We start from the raw sequence: 24,126 nt of genomic DNA, 5'->3' as shown, positions 1-24,126 counted from the left end.
AAACTTAATTAAGAGAAAATAAAGTGTTAAGATGAATTTTAATAAATTATCTAAATAATTATTATATTTAATAAAAATAATGATAAATTTAGAAAAAAATTAATACTTTTTAACTTTCTAAAAATCACATTATGTACAAAATTTTACTAAATTTCTAGTGATGTAGTTGCAAATCAATGATGTGAAAGTCATTTTTAAAATTATAAATTCTTGAATTCGATTCATAATTACAATTGAATGAAATTATTCATCTTGATAGTTTTTTATAAATAAACAAATAATCAAATAATATAAAAATATAATATTTAATATTAATAAAAAAATAGATCTGAAATATTTTGATTTTAACGTCTTAATTTTAATTAATTAAATAATCTTACAATTATTGGCAAAATGGGCGTACATTACAATACTTCATTAGTCCATTTTGGCGCAGCTATTTGGTTGCAGTGGACTAAAAAATGATCAGAAGGGCAATTGTGTCATTTAATTATTTATTTAATTAATAAGGCAAAAGGAAGAGGCCCCCAATGGAAGAGGCCCCCAATGGAAGAAGCCACCGCGTCGCAATCACCAACCAAAAGCTGTATGTGTGTGTATATATATATATATATATATGTAAGTAGCCAAAATCAGAATGGTGATTTCGGACCTCTGTTCTCCTTAGATTTCGAACCCATTGCTCACCGGAGCTAAACATTCAAGCAAGAACTCTCTAACGCTTCCCTCTCTCAATCATCATTTTCCCTCGCTTATTTCCTCATTTGGGGGGATTTGATTTTCCCGTATGCCCATGTCGTCCGGCGGTCCCACCACCACCGCACCCTCCACCACAGCAAGCCCCAACAGCCACCCTGGACCCACCACCACTAGACGACGCGTTGATGCCCCCGACAAGTCCTCTGCTTTCTCCGATTATTATGATGGTGTCTCTGACGAAGAAGACACTCTTAACGGCTATTCCGTTGGGCCCCATCACCACCACCACCATCACCATCCTTTGATCAGGTATCTTCTGCTACGCAGAAAGTTATTCTTTTTTCTTCCAGAGGCTTGGCTGCTCGCTGTCGAGGATGCTTGCCATTGGATTGTCACCTTGGCCCAAAGTTTGAGATCCGGTAAAAACATGGGTCGTAAGATTCTCGCTGCTTTGACGTTGATAGTGATCATTTCGGTGTTCCTCAAGGTCTCCTTCGTGCATCATCACGTAGAGAAGCAAAGAGAGAACGATCTTGTGATCCGAAAGACATTCAAAGAAGATTGGGCCATGGCTCAACGTGTTGTTGCCGAAAACGCAGCCTCCATGCCCAAGCGCGTTTTGGAGAAATACCCTGTAAGTTAAAATCTTCCATCTACATATTTTTTCTGTTTTTTTCCTTCTCATTCCCTGCTTGGTTCGCGAGAAAAACTTATTTATACTATTCCTCTTTTTTAAAACTTATCTATGATTATCCTTCGTACATATATTATTTAATTGAGAAATGAATTGTGGGTATATGTCTTGAATTTCATTTTAATGTATTTCGTAGGTATATGAATCGAATACCTAAAAATATTTAAAAGGAAAATTATATATGAATAGTAATCGTGTGAAATAATTTATATATTTATTAAAAAAATATAAAAATTTAAAATAAATAGAAGATTTTTATGTTTGGGATTGGAAATGAGAAAATAAAAAACTAAATAACAACAATAAGGAGTTTGTAGCGTAGTGGACTTTGAATTGTTGGGTTGCCTTTTTGGCAATAATTTGACTTGCAAGATATTTGTGGGTCTCTGCTTGTGCTTTGAATTTGCTGTGCATGGTGGCTATGAGCCAAAGACCAAAAAGAAACCTTTTTGGGGTTGGAAGCTAAGACCAGAATATTCAATTCACGTATGTGTATGGGTTACTTTCAAAAATTAGTTTATTCGGTCGTTAATTTAGTCCTTTTAACTTTAGCTTTCTCGATTTCAGTTGCATAGTTTGTTGTTAATACTAATAGTGATGACATAGCTGCCTATGGCTGTTCTTTATTGTGATAACTGCCCTGATTTATATAAAATTATTTAATAGTAATCTCGTTTAGCTTAAATTGGTGTCGTTTCTTGTTTGCAGACACCAGAAATTTGGATGAAACCAAATAGTCACAATTACTACCAATGCATCCCCCGTACTAGAAGCCTAATAAGTATGCTCCAAATTCTACTCATAATTAGAATGGTCAAGCATCTCTGTGCTAGATCAATTTCTTGTCTGACTTCTTTTTTTTTTTTTGACTTTCAACTTGTATTAGAGACTAGAAAAACAAATGGCTATCTTCTTGTTCATGCCAATGGTGGACTGAATCAAATGAGAACAGGAGTAAGTTTTAAATGTTTCAAGCAATATGAAGCTCAAAAAATCGTGATTTTTCTTTTTTTCTTTTTTTTTTTCAAGGCTGATTTAATCGTTCTCATTGATTTTCAGATTTGTGATATGGTTGCTGTTGCAAAGATTATGAATGCAACTCTTGTCTTACCTTCTCTCGATCATGACTCATTTTGGACTGATCCAAGGTATCACTTTCAGTCATTATAGTTGCAGAGATTAACAACTCTATAAAAGATTATATGAAATCAATTTTGTATTACTTCTACAGCACTTTTAAAGACATTTTTGACTGGAGACACTTTATGGAAGGGTTAAAGGATGATGTCGATATAGTAGAGTATTTGCCACCTAAATATGCAGCAAAGAAACCCCTTTTAAAGGCTCCTATCTCCTGGTCTAAGGTCTGAAAATGATGCTTCTATGGAATTTTTTTTTCCTTTTAAAATTCTTTTCTAGTAGTTGGAATTACAATGTTTTGCTTCATTTCTCTGTTAATTGGAATTACAGCTTAGGTCCTTCATTTTCAGGCTAGTTACTACAGAGGTGAGATGGCCTCCTTGTTAAAAAAGCACAAGGTGATAAAGTTTACCCACACTGATTCTAGACTAGCTAACAATGGCCTTGCAGCCTCCATTCAGAGGCTAAGGTGCCGTGTCAATTATGAGGCTCTCCAGTACTCAAAGGAGATTGGGGATCTTGGCAAGATATTGGTTGATAGACTAAGGAATAATGGCGAGCCTTATATTGCTCTGCATTTAAGGTACAATTCTTTTGGTGTCTACTAATATATTGTTATTTGCAAAATTATCCAACTAACCTTAGTTAATGTTTGACTAGGTATGAGAAAGACATGCTTTCATTCACTGGCTGTAATCACAATCTTACATCAGAAGAGGCCGAGGAACTCAGTGATATGAGGTACAAAGTCCAACATTGGAAGGAGAAGGAGATAGATAGCAAAGAAAGGCGACTTCAGGGTGGATGTCCAATGTCTCCCAGAGAAGCAGCCCTGTTTCTAAAGGGTATGGGATACCCTTCCTCTACAACTATCTACATAGTTGCAGGAAAAATATATGGTAGCAATAGCTTGGCAGCCTTCCGAGCAGAGTTCCCAAACGTTTTTACTCATTCTACTCTAGCAACCACAGAAGAGTTAGAACCGTTCAAGCCATATCAGAATCGCTTAGCTGCCTTGGATTATATTGTGGCACTTGAAAGTGATGTCTTTGTTTATACATATGATGGAAATATGGCCAAAGCAGTGCAGGGACATAGGAGGTTTGAAGGATTTCGGAAGACTATCAATCCAGACAGGTTAGATAAATTTAGTTTATTTTTGATTCTATGGTAGAAGTAGTGATTTCTTAAAAATAGTCCTCACTGAAAAAAAGTTATTTTCGTTCAGACAAAATTTTGTTACGCTGATTGATCAGTTGGATGAGGGTTCAATATCTTGGGAAGAATTCTCTTCAAAGGTTAAGAGTATACATTCCAACAGGGTTGGATCTCCATATCTTAGGCAAGCGGGAGAATCACCGAGGCTGGAAGAGAACTTTTATGCAAATCCTTTTCCTGGTTGTGTATGTAACAAGTCCCATGAGCAATTGAGCAGCCTGAAATTTAACATGAGAGTAAAATCAAGTCTTGGGGCTGCATCGCAAAGATAGGGACTATGAATTGACGACTGGCTGGGGTTGTGGATTATTTGACACCCATTTTCCTAGAAAGGTTGGTCGCAATGGGTGCCTGATCGAGCAGCTTTTGCCCAGACAAAGGACTCTGTCAGCTGCCTTCAGGGAAGTCTTGAGTTTTCTCATGTGATACCCCCCCCAAAAAAAAAGGACACATTTCATATTTTTTGTAGATAGAGGATTAAACAGGAATTTAGGGAAACATAGAAGGTAAATTAATCAGGTTAGTTACATAGGCATTCATATTAATTCCATTTGCATATACGGAGTTAAAAGTTCTTTCATTTATTTGCCATTGCAGACAAAAAAAAATATATTCATTAATTTCTCCAGAAAATATATGTTTCGTTTTTGACATTTGTTACCATTCTCGACCTTGTGCTGGAGTGACTCCATGAACATATTAATCTTCAGGTTAATTAAGAGAAAGCTTCTGAAGGTTAGCTGCAATTCACTTGCCCTAAAAATACTTCCCTGTCATGATAGAAATCAGAGGTTAATCCAAGCCATTAATATTTGAATGATTGATATTCAGAAAGGAGAGGTTAACGAAGGAACTAAAGCACTAAATTAAGAACCTTCACATGGATTTCTTTTGAGAATGCACCAGACTTTCTTAAAGACTGCATGTGAACATGCATGTTATGAGTAAACTGAAATAATGACAAATTAGCTAAGTAGGGAAAGCAGGCCAGCAGAAATTCACCAAGGATTGTTAGGTCAGTACAAAGTCGGCACAATCAAGACACGGTTTGCCCTCTGTGCGGCTATGCCTAATATTCATTCAAGGTTTGACATCATAAGCAAGGTTTGCTACTTTATAGTAAAAACAATGTCCATGAAGTCATTGTAAAAATAACCTTTTGTCATGCTCAGAATATGAATTTTTTTTTTCAAGCATATGCAACCAGTTGAACTTCTCGAGGTTAATGAACATAATCTGATTTTTCAATCACAAGAAGAATAATCTACGAATAAATTCTCCTGTACATTGCACCAATTTAAGCCCCTGAAGATGGAATAAAGTCCATCAGCCTACATCTCATGAAATCTTCTTTCAATTATAACTCTATCTCGCATTTGAAAGGGGGCCTATAAACTTGTGAAATGACCTGCCAGTGAAACTCATAGCATGGATGCTCTGCATCTTGATTCCAACCTACCACATTGAAGGTACATAGACCTGTTCTTTCAAATTTTGAGTTGCACTTTCAGTAGGAAAACCTCTAACTGCACCAATTGTCCATTGTGATATAATTCCTGCTGCAACTGCAAAACGAAGCTCCCTCTCCAAAACATCTTGATTTTCAAACATCTCAGGGCTAGTAGTAAGCTTTCTCATGAGAGCAGCCACAACAGCATCACCAGATCCAGTCCTATCACAAGTGAATGGTGTAATGAGCACATCTTCTGTTCCCACCACAACACCATCAAACAAAGTTGAGTAGTAATGAATCCTAAGGGTTCCATCAGTCACGAACAAAAACTTAAGTCCATCATGCCATAGTGGAGAGATTTCCTCGGGTGTATAATGATAATAATTTCGCCATTTCTTTGTTTGTTCATAATTTTCAGCATAATATTGAGGCCTGTAATTCCTTTTCCTCTCGTAATAATCTTCGTCTAGGAGAAATTCTAGCTCTTTCCTTGAAACCTCAATAAAGTCTGCTTCATTCCAAGCTTTCTTGATTACTTCCCTCGTCTCATCACGTGACCTCCACAAAGGCAGTGGCAAATTAATATCAAAAAATATAAGCCCTCCAAATTTCTTAGATAATTTGATTGCACTAAATAGAGATGATTGCATGGAAGTAGATGTTAGAGCTTCTGAATTGAAGTGGAAAATCCTAGCCTGCATTAGTCATTGTACAAAACAAATTAGCATTCAGACATCCAATCCTTTTCACAGAATTAATAATTAATCAATTTAACATCCCTCTCTAAGTGGACTAGGAGAGCAAAGTATTTCAGAGTCCTTGTTATTTGTTCATTCACTTGATAATAATAACACAAAAGAAAATGGTAATTTCCTATCATGCTAAACACATCAAAGAACTCATTTCGGATAGTGTTTGGAACCAAATGAATATGGAATTCATTTCATTTACAAGTGAATTTCATAGAGAATTCATCTCATGCTTGAATCTTACATTTTAACATACAAAATTTATTTTGAATTACAAAGCTATTGTGACAATTTGAAAACACTATAATCTTTTTAGAATTCATTTGCAAATTCTTACAATTTTGATATAATGTTAGTATGGATTTGCAAATGAATTCCATAAAATTTCAAACAACAGGGCAGCAAAGCATTATGTTACCTCTTTGAGCACAGCAAGGTTCAATTCAGAGGCAAGAAGGGAATCCTCAGCAGCTTCCTTCACCATCTCCATCTTCATCTTACCACCCTCAAATTTGACCTTCATAAAACTACAAGCCGTTTTCACATTCTCATCAAACTTCACAGCCCGTGTTTGAACTCTTTCCTTATTCATCATCAAAACCAGCTCCTCCCCAAAATCATCGTCCCCAACTTTCCCCATGAAGGCCGCCCTGCCTCCCAGCCTCACGTGAGATATCGCCACGTTGGAGGGTGACCCACCTGGGGCCCTCGCGAACTCCGGCGGGTCCCACTGCAGCATTTTCCATTGCGAATACATATCCGGGTGCATCTGATTGTCATGCACCCTCACCGTAGGCACAAATTCTTTCTGCGCGGCACCAAAGCAGCATATCAACGGCGGGTAATCATACGGGAAATCCATACCATCATCGTAGTCTTCTATGTCTTCGTTTAATTCCGCTACTGCTACTTGCTTAGCCGGATTTGAATCAACTGCGCCATTTTCGGCATCGATTTTCTTCGAGCGTTTACTTCTTTTGGTTGTTGTTGGAGTGGCAGCTGAAGAGGGTTTCTTTTTGCGGCCTCGACGAGAGGTTTTTGGGGATTCAATGGCTCCGTTGGTGGAGTCGCCATTGATGGAAGCATTGGGTGGGTTGAGCTGATAATGCAGCTTCAAAATCTTTCCAAAAGGAGGAGGCTTTCGAGAGTATGGAAATTGCGTGGTTGGATCGTTAGGTTTTAAGACATGTGAGCGAGAATAGTGAAGCTGTGGAAGTAGAAGAAAAGTACCCATGGTTTCAAGGGTTTATCCAATTTTTGTCTGCGAAATTATATCGGGTCGTGTTTTATCACCCGACCAACCGGATCGGGTCACTCTAGCGGATTCGTAAGCAATGATATTCTGAACCGTTGGATCAAGAGAATCATGGGTTGTTGATGTCGTGGTCCAATCAGAAAGAAAGAGTTAAAAAGAGGCGGAGATCCGACATATTCACTTCCTTTCCTCAAGCTTTCCTCATAAGGTCTTCGCTCTTTCTTTCGCGCTAAGGATCTTGTACGGATTCGATACCTTCTAGGTTGTCGAAAACAGAGCTAATACTAAAGAGTTTAGCTTCATCTAAACTGCTTGCTGCTTCTTGTCTCTGGTGAGATTTCTAGTCGTTGCTTTATTGCTTTGATTACTTTGTCAATAATAGCATCACAAATGGAATGATCAAGATCAAATACTGTTTTTTGATTGTGCCAATTGAAGATTCATAAACATGACACCCAGTAATTTTTGTGAAAAAAATCATCCATCTTAACATAGAAATAAAGAGGGTATCATAAGATTTCGAGTCTTGATTTTGTGCAAGTTTACTTTGGTATTAAACTGCAATTTGTGGGTATGATGGAATTTGGAATGAGTTCTTCTGTTCATTGATCATTGTAATAATGTATGAGGTATTTAGTTATAGGAGTGATAGCAATACATCTCATGCTTGCACTAAAGACTATTGAGGTTTCTCTCAATTGTCTTAGCTGGCTTGTGTTGATATGATATGGGAATGAGGTTGCTTAAGGAGTCAGCTCTGAGATCATCTTCTTGTTAGCTTGATTATTGATTGAGATTTGTGTGAATTATGTCACTTTATTTCTTGTTGCTTCTTTTAAATGACGTTGAACAATTAAAAGATAATGATACAAGTATGTCTTTGTTGACTTGTGCTTCTTCAAAAATTGAGACACAGAGCTTTCTTCTTGCAGAAAATGGGTTTCTGGACTCTCCTGGAAGGTCTTCTGCTTTTTGCAAATGGATTAGCAATATTGAATGAAGACAGGTTCCTTGCTCCAAGGGGATTGACGCTGGCAGATCTCCAGCGGGGGAAAAGAGATACAATCAAGGGGCAGATCATTGGACTCATACATGCTTGCCAGTTTATGAGACTACCACTTATAATTCTAAACATCATCATTATCATTGTGAAGCTACTCTCCGGGTGAGGTTGAGCACGACAGTTGCTCATTGCGTGGCATATGCATACACTGAAATTTTCCACAACTGATGACTACTTTTGGAGTTTGTGAATAATTACCATAGTGTTGGGGCCCAAAATAAAATTCCACAGCCCTTGTTTAAATTGGTAATCTCCAGAGCTATGTAATTTTCCCATCACCACATGAATTTGTTTCTCTACTGATCTTGTTTTTAGTATTATCTCCAAAGTTAAAATTAATTATGAAACACAATTGTATTACCCATCAAAATTCACTTGAAAGGTATAAAGATTATTGCAGGAAACACAGTCGTGATTCGTGTGTCTGTTCAGAGATACATGTAAGCAAGCTTATCATACTCATGAAATATATGGAATTGAAACTGTGGCCAAAGCCAATACAAATTTCAAACCTTCTAACTAGTAAAAAAAAAAAAAAATTGAAGAAGAAGAAGACGACTGCCTTTATTAGATACTAGAAAAACACAGCTTCTTACTCACTCAATTGGGATCATCACTTCATTAGTTCTGAAAGGAGGCAAAGTCCAAGGTGGGTTATACCTTGCCAACACGAAGTCCCCGTTCACCTTAGCCCCATCTCTCTCTAAGCTCTTTTTCAACTTCTCCACCTTCTCCTCCACCACCTTGTCTGTAGCCACACCTCCAAATTTCACCACCCCATACTTCTTCTCCCTCTCTTCCCGTATCACCACCCTCTCATCTGTTGGCTTCGGTGCCTCCTCTGCCTTCTTATACTTGGCGGGCAACAAAAACTGCATAGTAACCATCTTCTCCCCTCCAGCACCCTCCTTTGTCACTACAGGAGCTGTCATGGCAATCTTTTCACCACCACTTTTGGTTATAACTGGAGCTGTCATGGCTATCTTTTCAGGCTTGGTGTTTTGTGGATTGCCTACGGCTCCTATGTAATTAGCTAGCACCATGAATCCGCCATCTTTGTCGCCTTTGAATAGGGATGGATCATACGTGAATTCTGCAAGAACTAACGGTGCATATTTGCGGATTTCATATTCACTGGTGGACTGAATCACTTCATACTCTGGGGTTTCCACGGTGATCCTTCCAAGAACCATTCCCATTTTGTAGAATTAAGTTTCAAGTGCGTGCTAAACAAGACGAACAAAGTTCTATGGTGGATTTTGGAAAGGACTTGAATATTTATCTTGCTATACATGGGGTGAGCTTGAAGATTTTCCTCCGTGGATTTTTTGACTATGGGGGTTGATTGGAGAAGGGGGCAGCTCGTTTTGGAATGAGTGGTAGGAAATCTAGGGTGCATTTGTGTACTTTATTCGTCCACGACGTAAAAAATTTCTATGAGAAACGGCTGCGTGGTCTTCTGATTGAAGGTAATTTAGCAAAGAAATTTCATATTCCAGACAAGTTCGGCTATAATCCCAGTAAGTAATACTCTAATCCAATTAAATTACTTCTTGAAAAATTTACTTCTTGCTTCTTAAAAAGTAGATCATTTGAAAAAATAAACAGGGCAATAATCCTACTTCATTCACCCATCTTCCAGAAAACAGTTATGCAGCAATTTTAATTAGTTTCTCGATGACTGGATCTGAGATTAAGGGAGTGTTTGATTTACCTGTTGAGTGCAGCTGATAACTAATAAACACCCAAACAGGTAAATTATAGTGTTTGGCAAGCTCAAAAAAATAGAGCTGATAGCTGATAGGCAACTGATATGATACTCATTTGTATCAACTCTATTTTTAGAGCTATTTCTCATCAGCTGATCAGCTGATTTGATTTTATTTTTTATTTTGACCATATTATCTTTTTTTATTTAACTTGAAAACTAATATTATTAATATTTTTATTTTTTCATTTTAAATTTTAACATTTTAATTAAATTATTTCAATTTTGATAAAATATTTTTTATTAATAACATAAAATATAAAATATTTATTTATATCTAAAAACTTAAAATTAATTATAAATTTTTCTATTAACAATAATTATTATTTTATTTATATTTTTAAAATTATTTAATTATCTTAAAAAATAATTATTTTCTTATTTCAATAATAAAATAAATGATATAATATAAAAAATTAATAATTATATATTTATTTAAATAATATAATATATTAATTTAATAATTATATATTTAATTTAATAATAAAATAAATAATATAATATAATAAATTTATAATTTTATATTTATTTAAATAATAAAATAAATTATATGATATATACCCTCATTAGTCATTTCACATTTCAACATTAACAGCTAAATATAATTTTACCAAACAGCTATCATTTATCAGCTATCAGCTAACAGTAATAGCTATCGGCTAACAGCTATCAGTTATATTCAAAGTTAAACCAAACAGGCCCTAAACGAGGCATTCGACATTCCAATACACTTACAAAATCAACATCTTCAAGCAAACCATTTGAAATTAATAATCCAAAATCATAATCCACAAATGGTCTATGAAGAAAGGTGACACCAAATAAATGGATAGTAAGATTAACTTGGGCCAAAAGCCAGTAATAGTAGTTACAAAACTTGCGAACCAGTCGACCAACCAATATTGGATGCTGGAATGTTGATTATCCATTCAATTCCAGTCTAATCACATCCCACTAGCTACATGATCACTTTGATCTTGCTTGCCTTCCCAACTACAGCCATTGACATCATTTTGCTCAAATTTTATTCAAATTGCAAACAGCAGTGTAGTTTTTTCTTTCTACAGGAATTTTCATCAATAAATTTCAAATTACAAGTAAATGCAATTTGAAAGTAGGATTCAAGCACATAATCATATCAAACTCTCCATAGCACTTCCTCAGATTGGTAACAAAAGCTACCTATCTGTTAAATATGCTTAAGTATTCAAAGTGAAAATGCTCAACTTACAAAAAAAAATCTCATAAAAATACATAACAAGCACAAGCAACCCCCATTACAACAGTACAAGCACCTGTGATTCTAACAGGGCCGATTTAAGCTGATAGGATCTCAGATTAATTATACAGACAATCTTCAATTCCAATAAGAAGTTGCAGGTAGATAACGCAGTTTCTAATTAACATCATTGATCCAACAACAGTGTACATGAGCCAATGAAATGTTTGAACAATAAGAAATCCAAAAAGCAATAATGCAGGCAGAACGGAAAGTACACACACACACACACACACACACACACCCAGAAAGAAACAATCTTCAGTTTAGTAGCAGCAAGAAATTATTCAAAAAATTTTGTTTCATCCTCAATAAGCAATCCAAACAGGGACTAAAATAAAATGATTTTCCTCTTCTAATATAAGAGAAAAATTTAAAAAAGCATTAAGAAAACACAAAAATATGAAGGATCTCAGCATGTTACAGTTATCTTCAATTCAAACAATTTGCAGATAGATAACGCAGAATATCAGTAACATCATTGATCCAGAAAACGGATTAAAAAAAAAAAAGAAAAACAAAAGAACTAAACGAGCAAGCACACCTTGATTTCTACAGTTGAAGAAGATAACCAATAACTTTCGAAAAAAAAAAAAAAAAAGATAATAAGAATATACATTAAAAGCATCTCAGAGCGATAAATCCCCATGATTTTCTTCACTGCGAATCAAAGTGCAAGGATAACAATTTTTTTATCAACTCATCACCGATGCCCGTAAGAAGAAAGAATGCAAGCCTAAAATTGATTGATCATGCATAATTTAAAAACAATCAACAAAATCAAATTAGCTAGTGCACTTTTTCTTAGAGAAATTTTGAGCTTTTCATTTCTTTCTCCTGAAACCCTAATTGTTCATGTGTTGCGTTTAGGGGCGGCGGAACCCTTCCTTTAAAGAAGGTACTATTGGAGATATTGGGCTTAACTTATAGACCTGTTGGGCCCTTTTAAGAAAGTAAGATTGGGTTTAATCGTTTGAAACAAATCATATTTAAAAAAACATTAAATTAAATTTTCAAACAAACAAATTATTTTTAATTTAATTTCACGATTTTTTTAAATTAAAAAAATTGAATTATTTTTCATATTTTTCTATTTGAAAATTAAAATTTTATAAGAAATAAATTTAATTAATTTCCTTTTTTATAAATTCTCATAAGTAATTTTTATAATTCGTCTTTAAATTTTGTTTTATGTTTTATTTTATTATCTTAACTTTAATTTGTTATTAAAAAATTTTTTAATTTTAATTTTAATTTTATTTCATAGAAATCTCTTTAACTTATTATAACAGATTTTTAGATTTAAAAATATTACATTTTTAGACTCTGCACTATAGTTTATATAAATTTTTAAGGTGAAAATATGTTATTATAGGTTAAAAAAATTTTCTTGAAATAAAATTAAAATAGTATTTTTATTTAGAAAAATAATTTCAACCTTTCAAACTCAATGCCAATACGTTGTTAATTTGCAAACCCATAAGAGAGAGAGTGATTCAGAAAAACATCTAAAATAATATTTTTATTCAAAAAAATAATTTCAACATTTCAAACTTAATGTCAACACGCTGGTAATTTATTTATTATATGCTTGAAATAGATTATATGAATATTTTATAGGGTTGTGTATTTGAGCACTCTGTTTTACTCTATTTTTAAGAATCAAAAGAGAGGGCATTATGCTTTGTTAATGTTGCACTCATACGATCTGATTATTGTAGTTATTTGATGCACTTAAAACATATTTATTGCACACTTGAGAGTGTTTAACCTTGATTTTTTTTATAAGGTATCGAGCAAGGATAAACATAAAAAAAAAAAAAAATTCCAATCCACTCCAATTAAAATGTATTCTTTGGAATAATAAAATGAATGTAAAAGAATATTAATTAAAATTATTTTATTTAAATACTTTTTAAAAATTTATAATTAAAATGAAAAGGCAATCACAGTTGTTTGAATACAAATTTTTAAAATTGTTTGGGATTGACTTTCAAATTTGTTTTTTGAAAAAATAAGTTATTAGATATGTTTTGAAAAATAATTTAAAATTATTATATAATTATTTTAGAGTTTTAATGTTAGTTTTCCACATTAGAAAACTATTATTCTAAAAAATTTTATTCTGAAATTTGTTTTTCCTGTTGGAAAGTAATGATTTGACCTTTTGGGCTAAATTATCCTAGTAAATTTATCTATGAAATATATGTTTTATCAAATATATTTGATAAAATTGTTTATGGGTGGTCAATAATAAATATAAACAAAATTATAAATTTTACATTGATTCTACAGAAACTGTATATAAAATTTTAAATTTAAATTTCAATCAAAATTAAATAAAAAATAATTTTATATTTAAATATTAAAATTATTAAACTGTTTTATATTTAGATAGAGTAATTTTTGTTCCCTAAATAGAATAAACTTAAATTAGCAAATCTTTTATTTTTGGCGAACTCACTTTCGGAAGCAAGGTTTATGGATAGAAAATGGTCAATTAAGGGCAGCGAAATTCATGCGCTGCATCTCTCATTTCTTGCAAAATGCCAACAAATTTAACAATTATTTATAGCATTTATCTAGTTGTTCTATCTAATTTGAAGTTTTTCAAAACTCTAAACCAACCAAACTCAAGCTTAAGATCAAACTTTCTATAAGAATAATCCGTGCGTTCCCAATACGTACCCATTTCAGATCTCATCCCTGCCTCCCTCATTTTCCCTCCAGACGCTCTCTTGGTGCAAGAAAATGCGTGAAATTCTTCACATCCAAGGAGGCCAATGTGGCAACCAAATTGGAGCGAAGTTCTGGGAAGTGATTTGTGCCGAGCATGGCATTGATGCTACCGGTAAGTACCATGGCGATTCTCAACTCCAGCTTGAAAGGCTCAATGTCTATTACAATGAGGCAAGTGGTGGCAGGTATGTGCCAAGGGCTGTCCTTATGGATCTTGAGCCTGGAACTATGGATAGTATCAGGACTGGTCCTTATGGCCAGATTTTTAGACCTGATAATTTTGTTTTTGGTCAATCTGGTGCTGGGAACAACTGGGCTAAGGGCCATTATACTGAGGGTGCTGAGTTGATTGATTCTGTGCTTGATGTTGTTCGCAAAGAAGCAGAGAATTGTGATTGCCTGCAGGGTTAGTTTTTAAATATATAAAATAAATAAATTCTCTTTCAACCTGTGGGATTGGTTCTTTTTCGTTGTTCGACTGAGTAGTGCTTGAATTGCAGGATTTCAGGTTTGCCATTCTCTAGGAGGAGGAACTGGGTCTGGGATGGGCACTCTTTTGATCTCCAAAATCAGAGAGGAGTTCCCAGATCGAATGATGCTAACTTTCTCAGTTTTCCCATCCCCTAAGGTCTCGGATACAGTTGTTGAGCCTTACAATGCGACTCTTTCTGTCCATCAGCTTGTCGAAAATGCAGATGAATGCATGGTCCTCGACAATGAAGCTCTCTATGATATCTGCTTTCGTACCCTTAAGCTCACCACTCCAAGCTGTATGATTTTTAATTTTCCTAAATTTGTATTTTATTAACAGGTTTTGCTTCCTCCTTTTGTGTGGTCTGATGTTGGTAGCTTTCATTTTGTTGCTGCAGTTGGTGATTTGAACCATTTGATTTCTGCTACCATGTCTGGAGTCACATGCTGCTTGAGATTCCCAGGCCAGCTTAACTCTGACTTGAGAAAGCTCGCTGTTAATCTCATCCCTTTCCCACGGCTCCATTTCTTCATGGTAGGTTTTGCTCCGCTCACCTCCCGTGGCTCCCAGCAATACAGAGCCCTAACTGTGCCAGAACTCAGCCAGCAAATGTGGGACGCAAAGAACATGATGTGCGCAGCAGATCCACGCCATGGCCGTTACTTGACAGCCTCAGCCGTGTTCAGGGGCAAAATGAGCACCAAAGAAGTTGATGAGCAGATGATTGCTGTTCAAAACAAGAATTCTTCGTACTTCGTAGAATGGATTCCAAACAACGTGAAATCAACTGTCTGTGACATTCCTCCAACAGGGCTGAAAATGGCATCCACTTTCATTGGAAACTCAACATCAATTCAGGAAATGTTCCGCCGTGTGAGTGAACAGTTCACAGCCATGTTCAGGAGGAAGGCTTTCTTGCACTGGTACACTGGGGAAGGTATGGATGAGATGGAGTTCACAGAGGCAGAGAGCAACATGAATGATTTGGTCTCCGAGTATCAGCAGTACCAAGATGCCACAGCTTATGAGGACTACGAAGAGGAAGCAGAGGAAATTCATGACATGTGATCTTGTTCTTGTCATATCATGTTGGATGGGTTTGGGTTGATGGGGTTGTAGTTTTGGATGTGCAAGTAGTGCAACTTCCTTTGCCAGTCTCTGGCAACAGCATTGGTAGATGTAGGCTGCACTATTGTATTGCATATTGCACCCTCAAATAAAGGCCGCCATACTGTGCTTCAATAAGACTTGCGTGCTTCAAAATTGCAAGTGACGTTTGATTGCATCATTTAACACTGCTAACAGTGATAATGGCTGCAAAAAAAAAATAGTGAAATCTGAAATTCTGAATGCTCCCATCATTAGATAATATGTAACAAAACCTACATTTGAACAATTGATTATCAGCTGCAACAACGCAGTAAAACCTGCAAGTACACGTAAAAAAGGAAGACAAATTTACAACACAGAACATCAAAAACCTCACCACAAACCATTTGGCTGTTTAGTTACCAAAATAAGCGAGGTCAGTAACAAAGGGAAGTTAGGGAGTTGAAGGTTACGATGCCAGTGGCTGATCATCGATCCGATGAACCATTTGGCCGGAATGAACCTTGAAAATAAAGAAAAGGTTTGTTTTTAATATGAGAAATTATTAGATGTATCCAGTGCACATACACTATCTCCTCTTCCTGTATCATGTACAACCCACTCTTCATATTATAAGAGAACTCTTTTTTATGAGAGAAAGAACACTATTTTTTAGTGCCCTGATGCATCTAATAATTAGACCTTTAATCTACCTCTCCGGTGAAAGTCAAGTGCTGGGGGTTGGTTAGAAATGAAAGTCCATAAGCCAAGGAGTCGAATGCCATGCACCGATCTCAGGCCAACCGACGCATGTAGCTCCCGAAAACTTATCAGAAAGTTTCAGCCTTTATCCCTCTTCGAGTTGTCGTTGATCCTCTTGGCACGTCCACCGTCTGGCAGTTGTCGAAAGGTTGAGGAAGACATGGGATGCTGTTACCAAAAAAATACAGGCCATTGAAATTATTTCTAGCTACTCCAAAATAGTTTCATAAATGCCAAATAATCTTAAAATACTCGAAACGAAATAAAATAAATTAATAATATCTAAGAAAAATTTCTAAAAATTTATATAATAAATTTAAAAGTTATCAAATGCCAAAAAAAAAAACGAAAAATAAAAAATTTAGTGTATTCTAACAAACACGGTATATGAAAATGATACTTTATTGTGGAGACGATAAAAATAGCACAACAGATTAAGTGATTGTGAAAATCGTCCGTGATTTCATGTAAAAATATTACATAGAATGGCAAATAAATTATCCATATTATATATAAATGTGAAAGGCAAGAAAAACTTTGGAATTTTTAAAAATAGTTTTTATTGTTTATATTATTTACAATTAAATTATTTTTTAATAATTGAATTCTATTTTAATTTGAATTTATTTATTTTGATTTGAATTTAATTATTATTCTATAATTATATCTATAACTGAATTATAACAAAATTTTAATATGAGTTAGAGGGTTTTTGGTCTAATTAATGAAAATTAGCTTATAAATTAATTTAAACTTATAAGTATTTAAAATTTAAAATTTTAAACAGTTACATGTTTATTTAAAATGGTCACTATAAAAAAATTAAATTACTGATCAAAATCGATTGTCAATAGTAACTAAAATTTAATCGATTGAAAAAAATTAATGTTCTTAATTTTATAATTTTGTAATTATTTTATAAACCAATTGCTATTTTCAACTATTTTAGGAATAAAAATTTGATTGCTAATGTAAAAAAAAATAAATTTGTAAATAACAGATAACAAATTTAAATAAAGAATTTTTTTTAGAAATTACTAAAATAATAGATTAACAATGGCAAATTAGCAAAAAAAATAATATAAAAATATTATAAAAAAACAACTAATACTAACTACTAATAAAAACACTAAAAAAATTAAATATAAAAAGATATTTATAAAATAAATAACTAAAAAAATTACCATATATATTATAATAAATAAATTACTAAAAATTAATACTATAAATAATTTATTAAAAATATATATATTTGTAAAAAATTTTAATTTTATGCTAAAAAAATAAAATAGAAAATATGAAAAAAATGATAAAGAAGAAATAAGAGGAGAAAGAAAAAAATGATAAAAATAGATAATAAAAAAATAATGATGAAGAAGAAAATAAAAATATATGAGGATAAAAATATAAAAAATTAATAAAAATAAAAAATATGATGAATAAAATAAATTAGAAAATAATAAATGATGAATAAAATAGATGAGAACGAAGAAGATGATAAAAAAAATGAGAGAAGAGAGAAGAAATAGAAAAAGAAAATAAATAGTGGAAAAAAAAATAAGTAGTGATTTATATAAGTGAATTAGTAATCGATTTTAACAATTTATTGTCGATTGTTAATTTCTTTTAAAAATTAGGCAGCACTTTTTTTGAGAAAAATTTTGTAACTAATTTGTAATTGGTTGTAAAATTAGTAGCTAAAAACATTCGATATCAATCAATTACAAAAATCGATTTTTGTTAACAACCGATTTATAAATCAATTGCAAATCTAAAAAAATAAAAATAAAAAATGGAGCAAGAATTTTTGGAGAAAAATTTTGTAACTAATTAATCAATAATTACTATTAACAATCAATTCACATATAAGTTTAAAAAAAAAAACAAAAAGTTCATTGAAAATTTTGAGGGAAAACTTTAGCAATCGATTTGTAATTAGTTGTAAAAATTATTTGCTATTAGTAACTTATTTAAGTTGGTTACTGATAACAACTCACAAGAAATTGGTTACAAATTTATATTCTTTTAAAAAAATGCTATAAATTTAACGATTGATTTATAAATAGATTGTTAAATTTTAGAGTCAATTAAAATAATTTTTTAATTTAATAATAATTTTTCTAAATCGTTTACTAATCGTATAGTTAAGGTTTTTCTAATATCAATTAGTAACTGATTTAGTAACCAATTATAAATCAGTTGCTAATTATAATCAATTATTAAATCGGTTGCTAAAATTTTAAAAATTAATTATTTTACTAAAAAAAATTAACATCATAAATTAATTGCAAAACTAATTATTTTTTATAGTATTTTAAGTGACTGATAAACAATTAATATATTTAATAAAAATAGTTTATAAGTATATTTATTATTAAAATGACTAAAAATAATTTTAAATGAGATTTATGATAAAATTTTAAAAATTAAATAAGAACAATATAGTAAAAAAAATATTTGATCAAACTAGCTTATAAATACAAAACTTATATAAGTTCTAAAATAAAAAGTTAAATAAGTTCAAAAATTATTATAAATAAATATGTCAGTCTATTTTTAGAGCTTAACTAGTTTATAACTTAAGACAAATACCATTTTAATAAATTTATTATGGTTAATCTAAAATTGTTTAATTATGTTTTTCAAAAGAGTTTTTATGAAAATAGGTTTTTGCATATATTTTTACTTAAATTTATTTAAATTAAATATTAATGTGGATAACATGATATCTAAATAGTGAATAATTTATGAAATAAGAATTCTTTCGAAACTAAATATAGTGAGTGAACAATCCTTTTGCAATTAGGATTTTTATAATTAAAATAATTTAATTATATAAAACTAACCATGATTTGGTAATGGCAATGTTTTTTTAAAAAAAAAAAAAAACGATTTGGCAATGGCATCATAACTATAACTGAAATTACAATATAATTTTAATACGAGTTAATAAATTTAATGTGAGTTAATCTACAATTGTTTAATTGCCCTTTTCTTTCTTTTTCAAAACTGTTGTCCCAAAAATAGTCCAAGAGGGGAGTGAATTGGACTTTAACAATTTTTCGGCCCTTGCTTGTAGCCTAATGAAAAATTGTGGCTATGTTCAACTAAGTGTTTCTCTATATGTAATGAAAATAATATGAGCTTCAACAATGTGTTCCTAAGTTGCAATTTAACTCTCAATCAATGTATATGGCAATATCTAACAAGGCATGCTCCATACAATATACAATTGATTTCTCAAGTCACTTAATATGTCCTCAAATATATCAACTCAATCTTATTCAAACAACATTCAATATCATGTATAGCAAGGAAAATTTAAATTGTACAAAATTAAGGAGGTAAAGGTTAGAGAGATCAAACACAATGATTTTTATAGTGGTTCGGCTTAACTAGCCTACATCCACTCTCTCAAAGAACCCTCTTTGAGTCTTGTCTCCACTACTTGCTCTTTTGAAGGCAAGAGACCAAAAATCCTTTACAATATCTCAACACCAAGCCTTTACCAAGGTAGCTTGAAACCTTCACAAGTGCTATTACAAGCACTTTCTCTCTCAAGCTTCAATAGGTGCTTGTACAACCTCTCTTAAATGCAATTCAATATTTCAACACTCACTCTTACTCAATACAAATCAAATTATAAAGAAGAGATGAGTAGATTTGCCAATGGAAGCTCAAAATCTTTAAAGCACTTGAATGAAAGCAATAAATGAAAAATCAATGTTGGAGTTCAAATGTAAGCTTTCATCAAGTAAAAATGAAGTAAAGAATGTGTATTTATAGTCCCAAATCATTTTAAACCGTTTGAAACCCTTTTGGAACGTTATGCACACTGCCCAAGACAAAATAGCCGTTATTTTGTCCTTTTGTGCGAAGTTGAGCAGCTCTGATAAATTAGCAAACTAATGAGATTTTAGGAGCAGTCAGTAAACTGGTTAGTAAACTAAAGTTTTTAGTAAACTCATTAGCAAACTAAAAAATTTAGTAAACCAGTTAGCAAACTAAGTCAACAGCTGCATATCTCAACTTGCAATGTCAAATGATTTAGACCTTGAAAAATATTTCAATGGTAGTATTAAAGGTCATGATGAAAAAAAAATAATCATAAAATAAAATTTCATTTTTGAGCTCCATATGACTAACTTCTCATCCATTCTTTTCACAAAAGACCTAAGACTCTAACACTATGCCTTTCATACCTTTTCTTTGAGTCTTGGCTTCCATAGTCTTTTTCTTTCCCATTTTGGATTTGTCTTGAAATGCCTTTGAGTATCCTTTCTCCTTAGATGTAACTTCAAAAGTTCTTTAGCAATAAGACAAAGAATCTACACATCACTTTGAGGTTAGGTTAGATAGATTCTCTTTGAGTTTTGTTATCATCAAAATCAATGCTCATTTTGAGCTACATGGGGTCAACAATCTCCCCCTTTTTGATGATGACAAAACTCAACTGAATCAACAATAAAAAATAAAAGTGTGTGAAAGTTTATGTGAGTATGTAAATCCAAGTATAGTATACTGAAAATGCTCCCCCTAAATACATGCACATAATTTCCAAGAAATCCATTTTCTGTACATAAGCTCCCCCTGAATTTATGCTGTAAAGCATATTCACAATTCACAAGTATAAACATATATCCAGCAACACAAGCATCAACACATATTCACATATCATCACACTTCACAAGTATATCAACACATTTTCATATTTCCATGTTCATCAACACAAGTATAAACACATATTCACATATCCATATCCATTCTCCCCCTTTTTGTCATCAAGCAAAAAGGAAACAGGAGAAAGTACCCAAAAAGAATCATGTGAGCCAAAATGTAAATGCAGTAAGGTAGACAGTAGCAAACTAAAAACCAATATTAGCAAACAGACTAGTAAACTAAATATGCAATCAGTAAACTAAAAATCCAGATCAGATGGGAATCATTTAAGTCTTTTGCTCCTTCGAGTGGACTTGGAAGGCACCAACTTCTTCCTGGACATTTTGACAACAGGTGGCTGAGTTCCTTGGTCAGCCACTTGATCACCTTTCTGTGCCTCATCTTCATCAGAAGGTGGTTGAAGAGCAGCAGCTAGGGTTTGGTAAGGGTTTGATACTGTGGATTTAGTTCGCTTTCTCCCTTTCTTGGCTGCAGGGGCAGCAGCTGCAGATAGCTGGGTTTGAGCACTAGCTTGGTGATCTTTTAAAGAAGTGTCCTGGTGCTGCATAGGGGCAGCAGCTGGCTCAACTGGTGGAGCAGGCGGAGGGTCATTAACTTGTTCAGATTCTAGAACCTTTTCACCTTCCTTTGGTAACTCATTTTCAGCTTCTACAACCTTTTTACCATCAAGTTCAGTAGGTACATCAGCTGTAGGACCAATCTCAGGTTCAAGGACCTGGTCACTAGCATGCTCAACATGGGCATCCACTACAGGTTCAAGTTCAGGTTCAGCTACTTGACCACTTTCATATGCCATAGCAGCAGGAGACTCTTCAACTTTGTTGCTTTCTCCCTTATCAGCAGAAACTTGAGTAGCAGCCTCAACTTTAGTTGGAACTCCAATTTCCTTGGCCTGCTGAAGATCCATAATCAGCTTCTTTAAGTCCTCATTTTGAGTGAGCAGGTGACTCACTTTATAGTCAACCACATCCACAAATTTTCTGAGAATGTCAAGGGACTGATTTGTTGAACTAAAATGGTCATTAACAGTAGCTTTTATCCCTTGAATGTCACTCAAAAACTCACTAGCAGATTCAGAATCAACCTTAGCAGAGGAGGCACCACCTTTTTCAAATCTTTTCTTTCTCCCATCAGTGTCTGAATGTATTTCCCTAAGTACTATCAAATCAACCCGAGAGCTTTCCTTAGAGACATTCACATGTAGCTCTTTAAACACAGCAGACAGAAGGTGTGCATACGGCAGTTTTCCAATCCCATAAGCTTTGCACATGTTTCTGAAAATTAAATAAGCTAGATTCAACCTAACTTTATGCACAATGTGCCACATAATACACATGTCCAGGTGACTCAAATACCCATAACTGCCAGATTTAGGACAGAAAATGTAATTCATCGTACTGTGAATGATTTTGATATGTTGAAGTGCCTTTGTGCTAGTGGACTTCTCATTTTTGGCAGTGTTAGCAGGGAACACCTCATTTTCAAAATCAACCAGATTGAATCCTGCCACTCTAGCAACATCCTTATGGGAGGAAATTCTATTTCCATCATTGGGCAATTTCAAAGCTGTGGCTATCAGTTCAACAGAAACACTATATGTATTGGTATTCAAAATCACTTCAAATCGATCCTCATCATCAACAGTTCTCATGGTTCTATAAAACTCTTGAACAAGCCTAGGGTAGTACTCATTTGCACATTCACATACATCCAACCATCCTTGAAACTCAAAAAGCTCTTTAAATTGAAAGTTTACCTAATTAAAGTTCTCCCATTTGATGAATTTGCAATCCAACAGTGCTTTATCTACTGAACCCGAAAGTTTTTCGATACGCATTTTTCATTTGGTATCCATCCCTTGCTTCTGTCCTGCCTTTTTCTTTTCTGGCGTCGATTTAGGGGATGCGACACCCTTGGACGAGTTTGAAGACTCACTAGCTTATTTCGATTTTGGCAAGTTTTGCTTTCCTTTCATTTTCTTTCGCAATGCCGCGACAGGAACATCGTCAGAGGCTGACGAGGAAGATGAAGTAGCCGTAGCAACAGGGGATTTTCGTTTGGTGCGTGCCATTAAAACAAAAATGAAATCGGGTAATGGTGTTTTGATGAGTGAAGAGAGGAAGAGGAAAGGAAATTTGAGATTCTTGGTGAGTTAGGGTATGTTTCGCCGAAAAGAGGTATTGGATATGTTTTGGGAGGTGTCAGAAATCGAAACAGAGGAGAGAGAGAAAGCGTGGAGGTTTCGTGTGGCAGAGGGTTTAAGTCCTCTTGAGTCCCGCGCTTTTCATTTTCACTGTACTTTCAACTGAACCAGTTTTCTTACTTTTTATTTTATTTTATTTTTATATTTCAAACAAATTTATCTGTCCCTATATGCACACATAAACGTTTTTACATGTCTGACACAACACTGAGAATGTGATATCAAATGTGAAAAGATAAATGCATTGCTGGACATGCAGAAAAATTTCAAGAACAATCACCTTTCGGTTTGAAATTTGAACAGTACAAGATATAGCAAACTAATTTTAGTCACGCAAAATTAGCATACAACTTAGTAAACTAATTTCACGAGTACACAAACAAGTTAGCTAATATTCTTTAAAGATTTCTTAGCAAACCTATATCGCAGCAGATCACTCACATATTTAACAAAATGTAAAACATGAAATTATTATGAATTGGATTTCAAACAACTAGTTCACACATACCAATTTCCCTTCTAATTCTGCAAAATGTTTCTTCATTAAGAGGTTTTGTAAAAATGTCAGCAAGTTGATTTTCAGAGGCAACAAACTCGATTTTGATATTTCCATTTTGAACATGATCTCTAATAAAATGATGTCTGATCTCAATGTGTTTAGTTCTTGAATGTTGGACTGGATTTTTGACCAAGTTTATGGCACTTGTGTTGTCACACCTAATTGGAACAAGATTATATTTTAAACCAAAATCTTCCAATTGTTGTTTCATCCATAAGATTTGAGCAACACAACTACCAGCAGCTATATATTCTGCCTCAGCTGTAGATAAAGCTACTGAAGTTTGTTTCTTACTGTGCCAAGA

The 24,126-nt window shown here is 33.4% G+C and overlaps 6 protein-coding genes and 3 non-coding genes across 9 annotated transcripts; 3 read left to right on the top strand and 6 right to left on the bottom strand.

Moving 5' to 3' along the window:
• Window positions 1-617: 617 nt before the first annotated feature.
• Window positions 618-4,402, top strand: LOC110672603 (O-fucosyltransferase 19). The gene is made up of 8 exons (XM_021835417.2): window positions 618-1,333; window positions 2,102-2,174; window positions 2,280-2,347; window positions 2,453-2,541; window positions 2,625-2,757; window positions 2,884-3,116; window positions 3,194-3,670; window positions 3,762-4,402. The coding sequence occupies exons 1-8, from the start codon at window positions 788-790 to the stop codon at window positions 4,021-4,023; spliced, it is 1,881 nt and encodes a 626-aa protein (XP_021691109.2). The 5' UTR covers window positions 618-787; the 3' UTR covers window positions 4,024-4,402.
• A 571-nt stretch (window positions 4,403-4,973) lies between these two features.
• LOC110672604 (fructokinase-like 1, chloroplastic) lies at window positions 4,974-7,187 on the bottom strand. The gene is made up of 2 exons (XM_021835419.2): window positions 6,372-7,187; window positions 4,974-5,899 (listed from the first exon to the last, which is right to left on the bottom strand). Exons 1-2 carry the CDS (start codon window positions 7,185-7,187, stop codon window positions 5,207-5,209), a joined length of 1,509 nt encoding a protein of 502 aa, XP_021691111.2. The 3' UTR covers window positions 4,974-5,206.
• Window positions 7,188-7,371: 184 nt separating this feature from the next.
• On the top strand, window positions 7,372-8,675 carry LOC110672606 (protein transport protein YOS1). Its single transcript, XM_021835421.2, has 2 exons — window positions 7,372-7,539; window positions 8,141-8,675. The coding sequence occupies exon 2, from the start codon at window positions 8,144-8,146 to the stop codon at window positions 8,375-8,377; it is 234 nt and encodes a 77-aa protein (XP_021691113.2). The 5' UTR covers window positions 7,372-7,539; window positions 8,141-8,143; the 3' UTR covers window positions 8,378-8,675.
• Window positions 8,676-8,712: 37 nt separating this feature from the next.
• Window positions 8,713-9,871, bottom strand: LOC110672605 (uncharacterized). Its single transcript, XM_021835420.2, has one exon. The coding sequence runs from the start codon at window positions 9,468-9,470 to the stop codon at window positions 8,868-8,870; it is 603 nt and encodes a 200-aa protein (XP_021691112.1). The 5' UTR covers window positions 9,471-9,871; the 3' UTR covers window positions 8,713-8,867.
• Window positions 9,872-11,364: 1,493 nt separating this feature from the next.
• On the bottom strand, window positions 11,365-11,458 carry LOC131179009 (small nucleolar RNA snoR27). The gene has a single exon (XR_009148016.1). It is a non-coding gene; the product is annotated as a small nucleolar RNA snoR27 (small nucleolar RNA).
• Window positions 11,459-11,722: 264 nt separating this feature from the next.
• On the bottom strand, window positions 11,723-11,809 carry LOC131179010 (small nucleolar RNA snoR27). Its single transcript, XR_009148017.1, has one exon. It is a non-coding gene; the product is annotated as a small nucleolar RNA snoR27 (small nucleolar RNA).
• Window positions 11,810-11,940: 131 nt separating this feature from the next.
• Window positions 11,941-12,034, bottom strand: LOC131179007 (small nucleolar RNA snoR26). The gene has a single exon (XR_009148014.1). It is a non-coding gene; the product is annotated as a small nucleolar RNA snoR26 (small nucleolar RNA).
• Window positions 12,035-13,924: 1,890 nt separating this feature from the next.
• Window positions 13,925-15,774, top strand: LOC110672602 (tubulin beta chain-like). The gene is made up of 3 exons (XM_021835416.2): window positions 13,925-14,463; window positions 14,558-14,827; window positions 14,927-15,774. The coding sequence occupies exons 1-3, from the start codon at window positions 14,070-14,072 to the stop codon at window positions 15,595-15,597; spliced, it is 1,335 nt and encodes a 444-aa protein (XP_021691108.1). The 5' UTR covers window positions 13,925-14,069; the 3' UTR covers window positions 15,598-15,774.
• A 5,548-nt stretch (window positions 15,775-21,322) lies between these two features.
• LOC131178417 (uncharacterized) lies at window positions 21,323-22,711 on the bottom strand. The gene has a single exon (XM_058143373.1). It carries the CDS (start codon window positions 22,709-22,711, stop codon window positions 21,323-21,325), a length of 1,389 nt encoding a protein of 462 aa, XP_057999356.1.
• Between the last annotated feature and the right edge of the window lie 1,415 nt (window positions 22,712-24,126).

The sequence above is a fragment of the Hevea brasiliensis genome, chromosome 3, assembly GCF_030052815.1.
Source record: "Hevea brasiliensis isolate MT/VB/25A 57/8 chromosome 3, ASM3005281v1, whole genome shotgun sequence".
In the NCBI taxonomy this organism is placed as follows: domain Eukaryota; kingdom Viridiplantae; phylum Streptophyta; class Magnoliopsida; order Malpighiales; family Euphorbiaceae; genus Hevea; species Hevea brasiliensis.
The sequence above is the reverse complement of the archived record's forward strand: the minus strand, read 5'-3'. Positions and strand labels throughout refer to the sequence as shown.

Coding starts and splice junctions, on each gene's coding strand:
- LOC110672602 (XM_021835416.2), top strand. CDS start 14,070: ATGCGTGAAATTCTTCACATCCAAGGAGGCCAATGTGGCAACCAAATT. Junction 14,464..14,557: donor GAATTGTGATTGCCTGCAGG/GTTAGTTTTTAA, acceptor CTTGAATTGCAG/GATTTCAGGTTTGCCATTCT. Junction 14,828..14,926: donor TAAGCTCACCACTCCAAGCT/GTATGATTTTTA, acceptor TTGTTGCTGCAG/TTGGTGATTTGAACCATTTG.
- LOC110672604 (XM_021835419.2), bottom strand. CDS start 7,187: ATGGGTACTTTTCTTCTACTTCCACAGCTTCACTATTCTCGCTCACAT. Junction 5,900..6,371: donor ACCTTGCTGTGCTCAAAGAG/GTAACATAATGC, acceptor TGACTAATGCAG/GCTAGGATTTTCCACTTCAA.
- LOC131178417 (XM_058143373.1), bottom strand. CDS start 22,711: ATGAGAACTGTTGATGATGAGGATCGATTTGAAGTGATTTTGAATACC.
- LOC110672603 (XM_021835417.2), top strand. CDS start 788: ATGCCCATGTCGTCCGGCGGTCCCACCACCACCGCACCCTCCACCACA. Junction 2,542..2,624: donor TCATTTTGGACTGATCCAAG/GTATCACTTTCA, acceptor TTACTTCTACAG/CACTTTTAAAGACATTTTTG. Junction 2,758..2,883: donor CTCCTATCTCCTGGTCTAAG/GTCTGAAAATGA, acceptor CTTCATTTTCAG/GCTAGTTACTACAGAGGTGA.
- LOC110672605 (XM_021835420.2), bottom strand. CDS start 9,470: ATGGGAATGGTTCTTGGAAGGATCACCGTGGAAACCCCAGAGTATGAA.
- LOC110672606 (XM_021835421.2), top strand. CDS start 8,144: ATGGGTTTCTGGACTCTCCTGGAAGGTCTTCTGCTTTTTGCAAATGGA.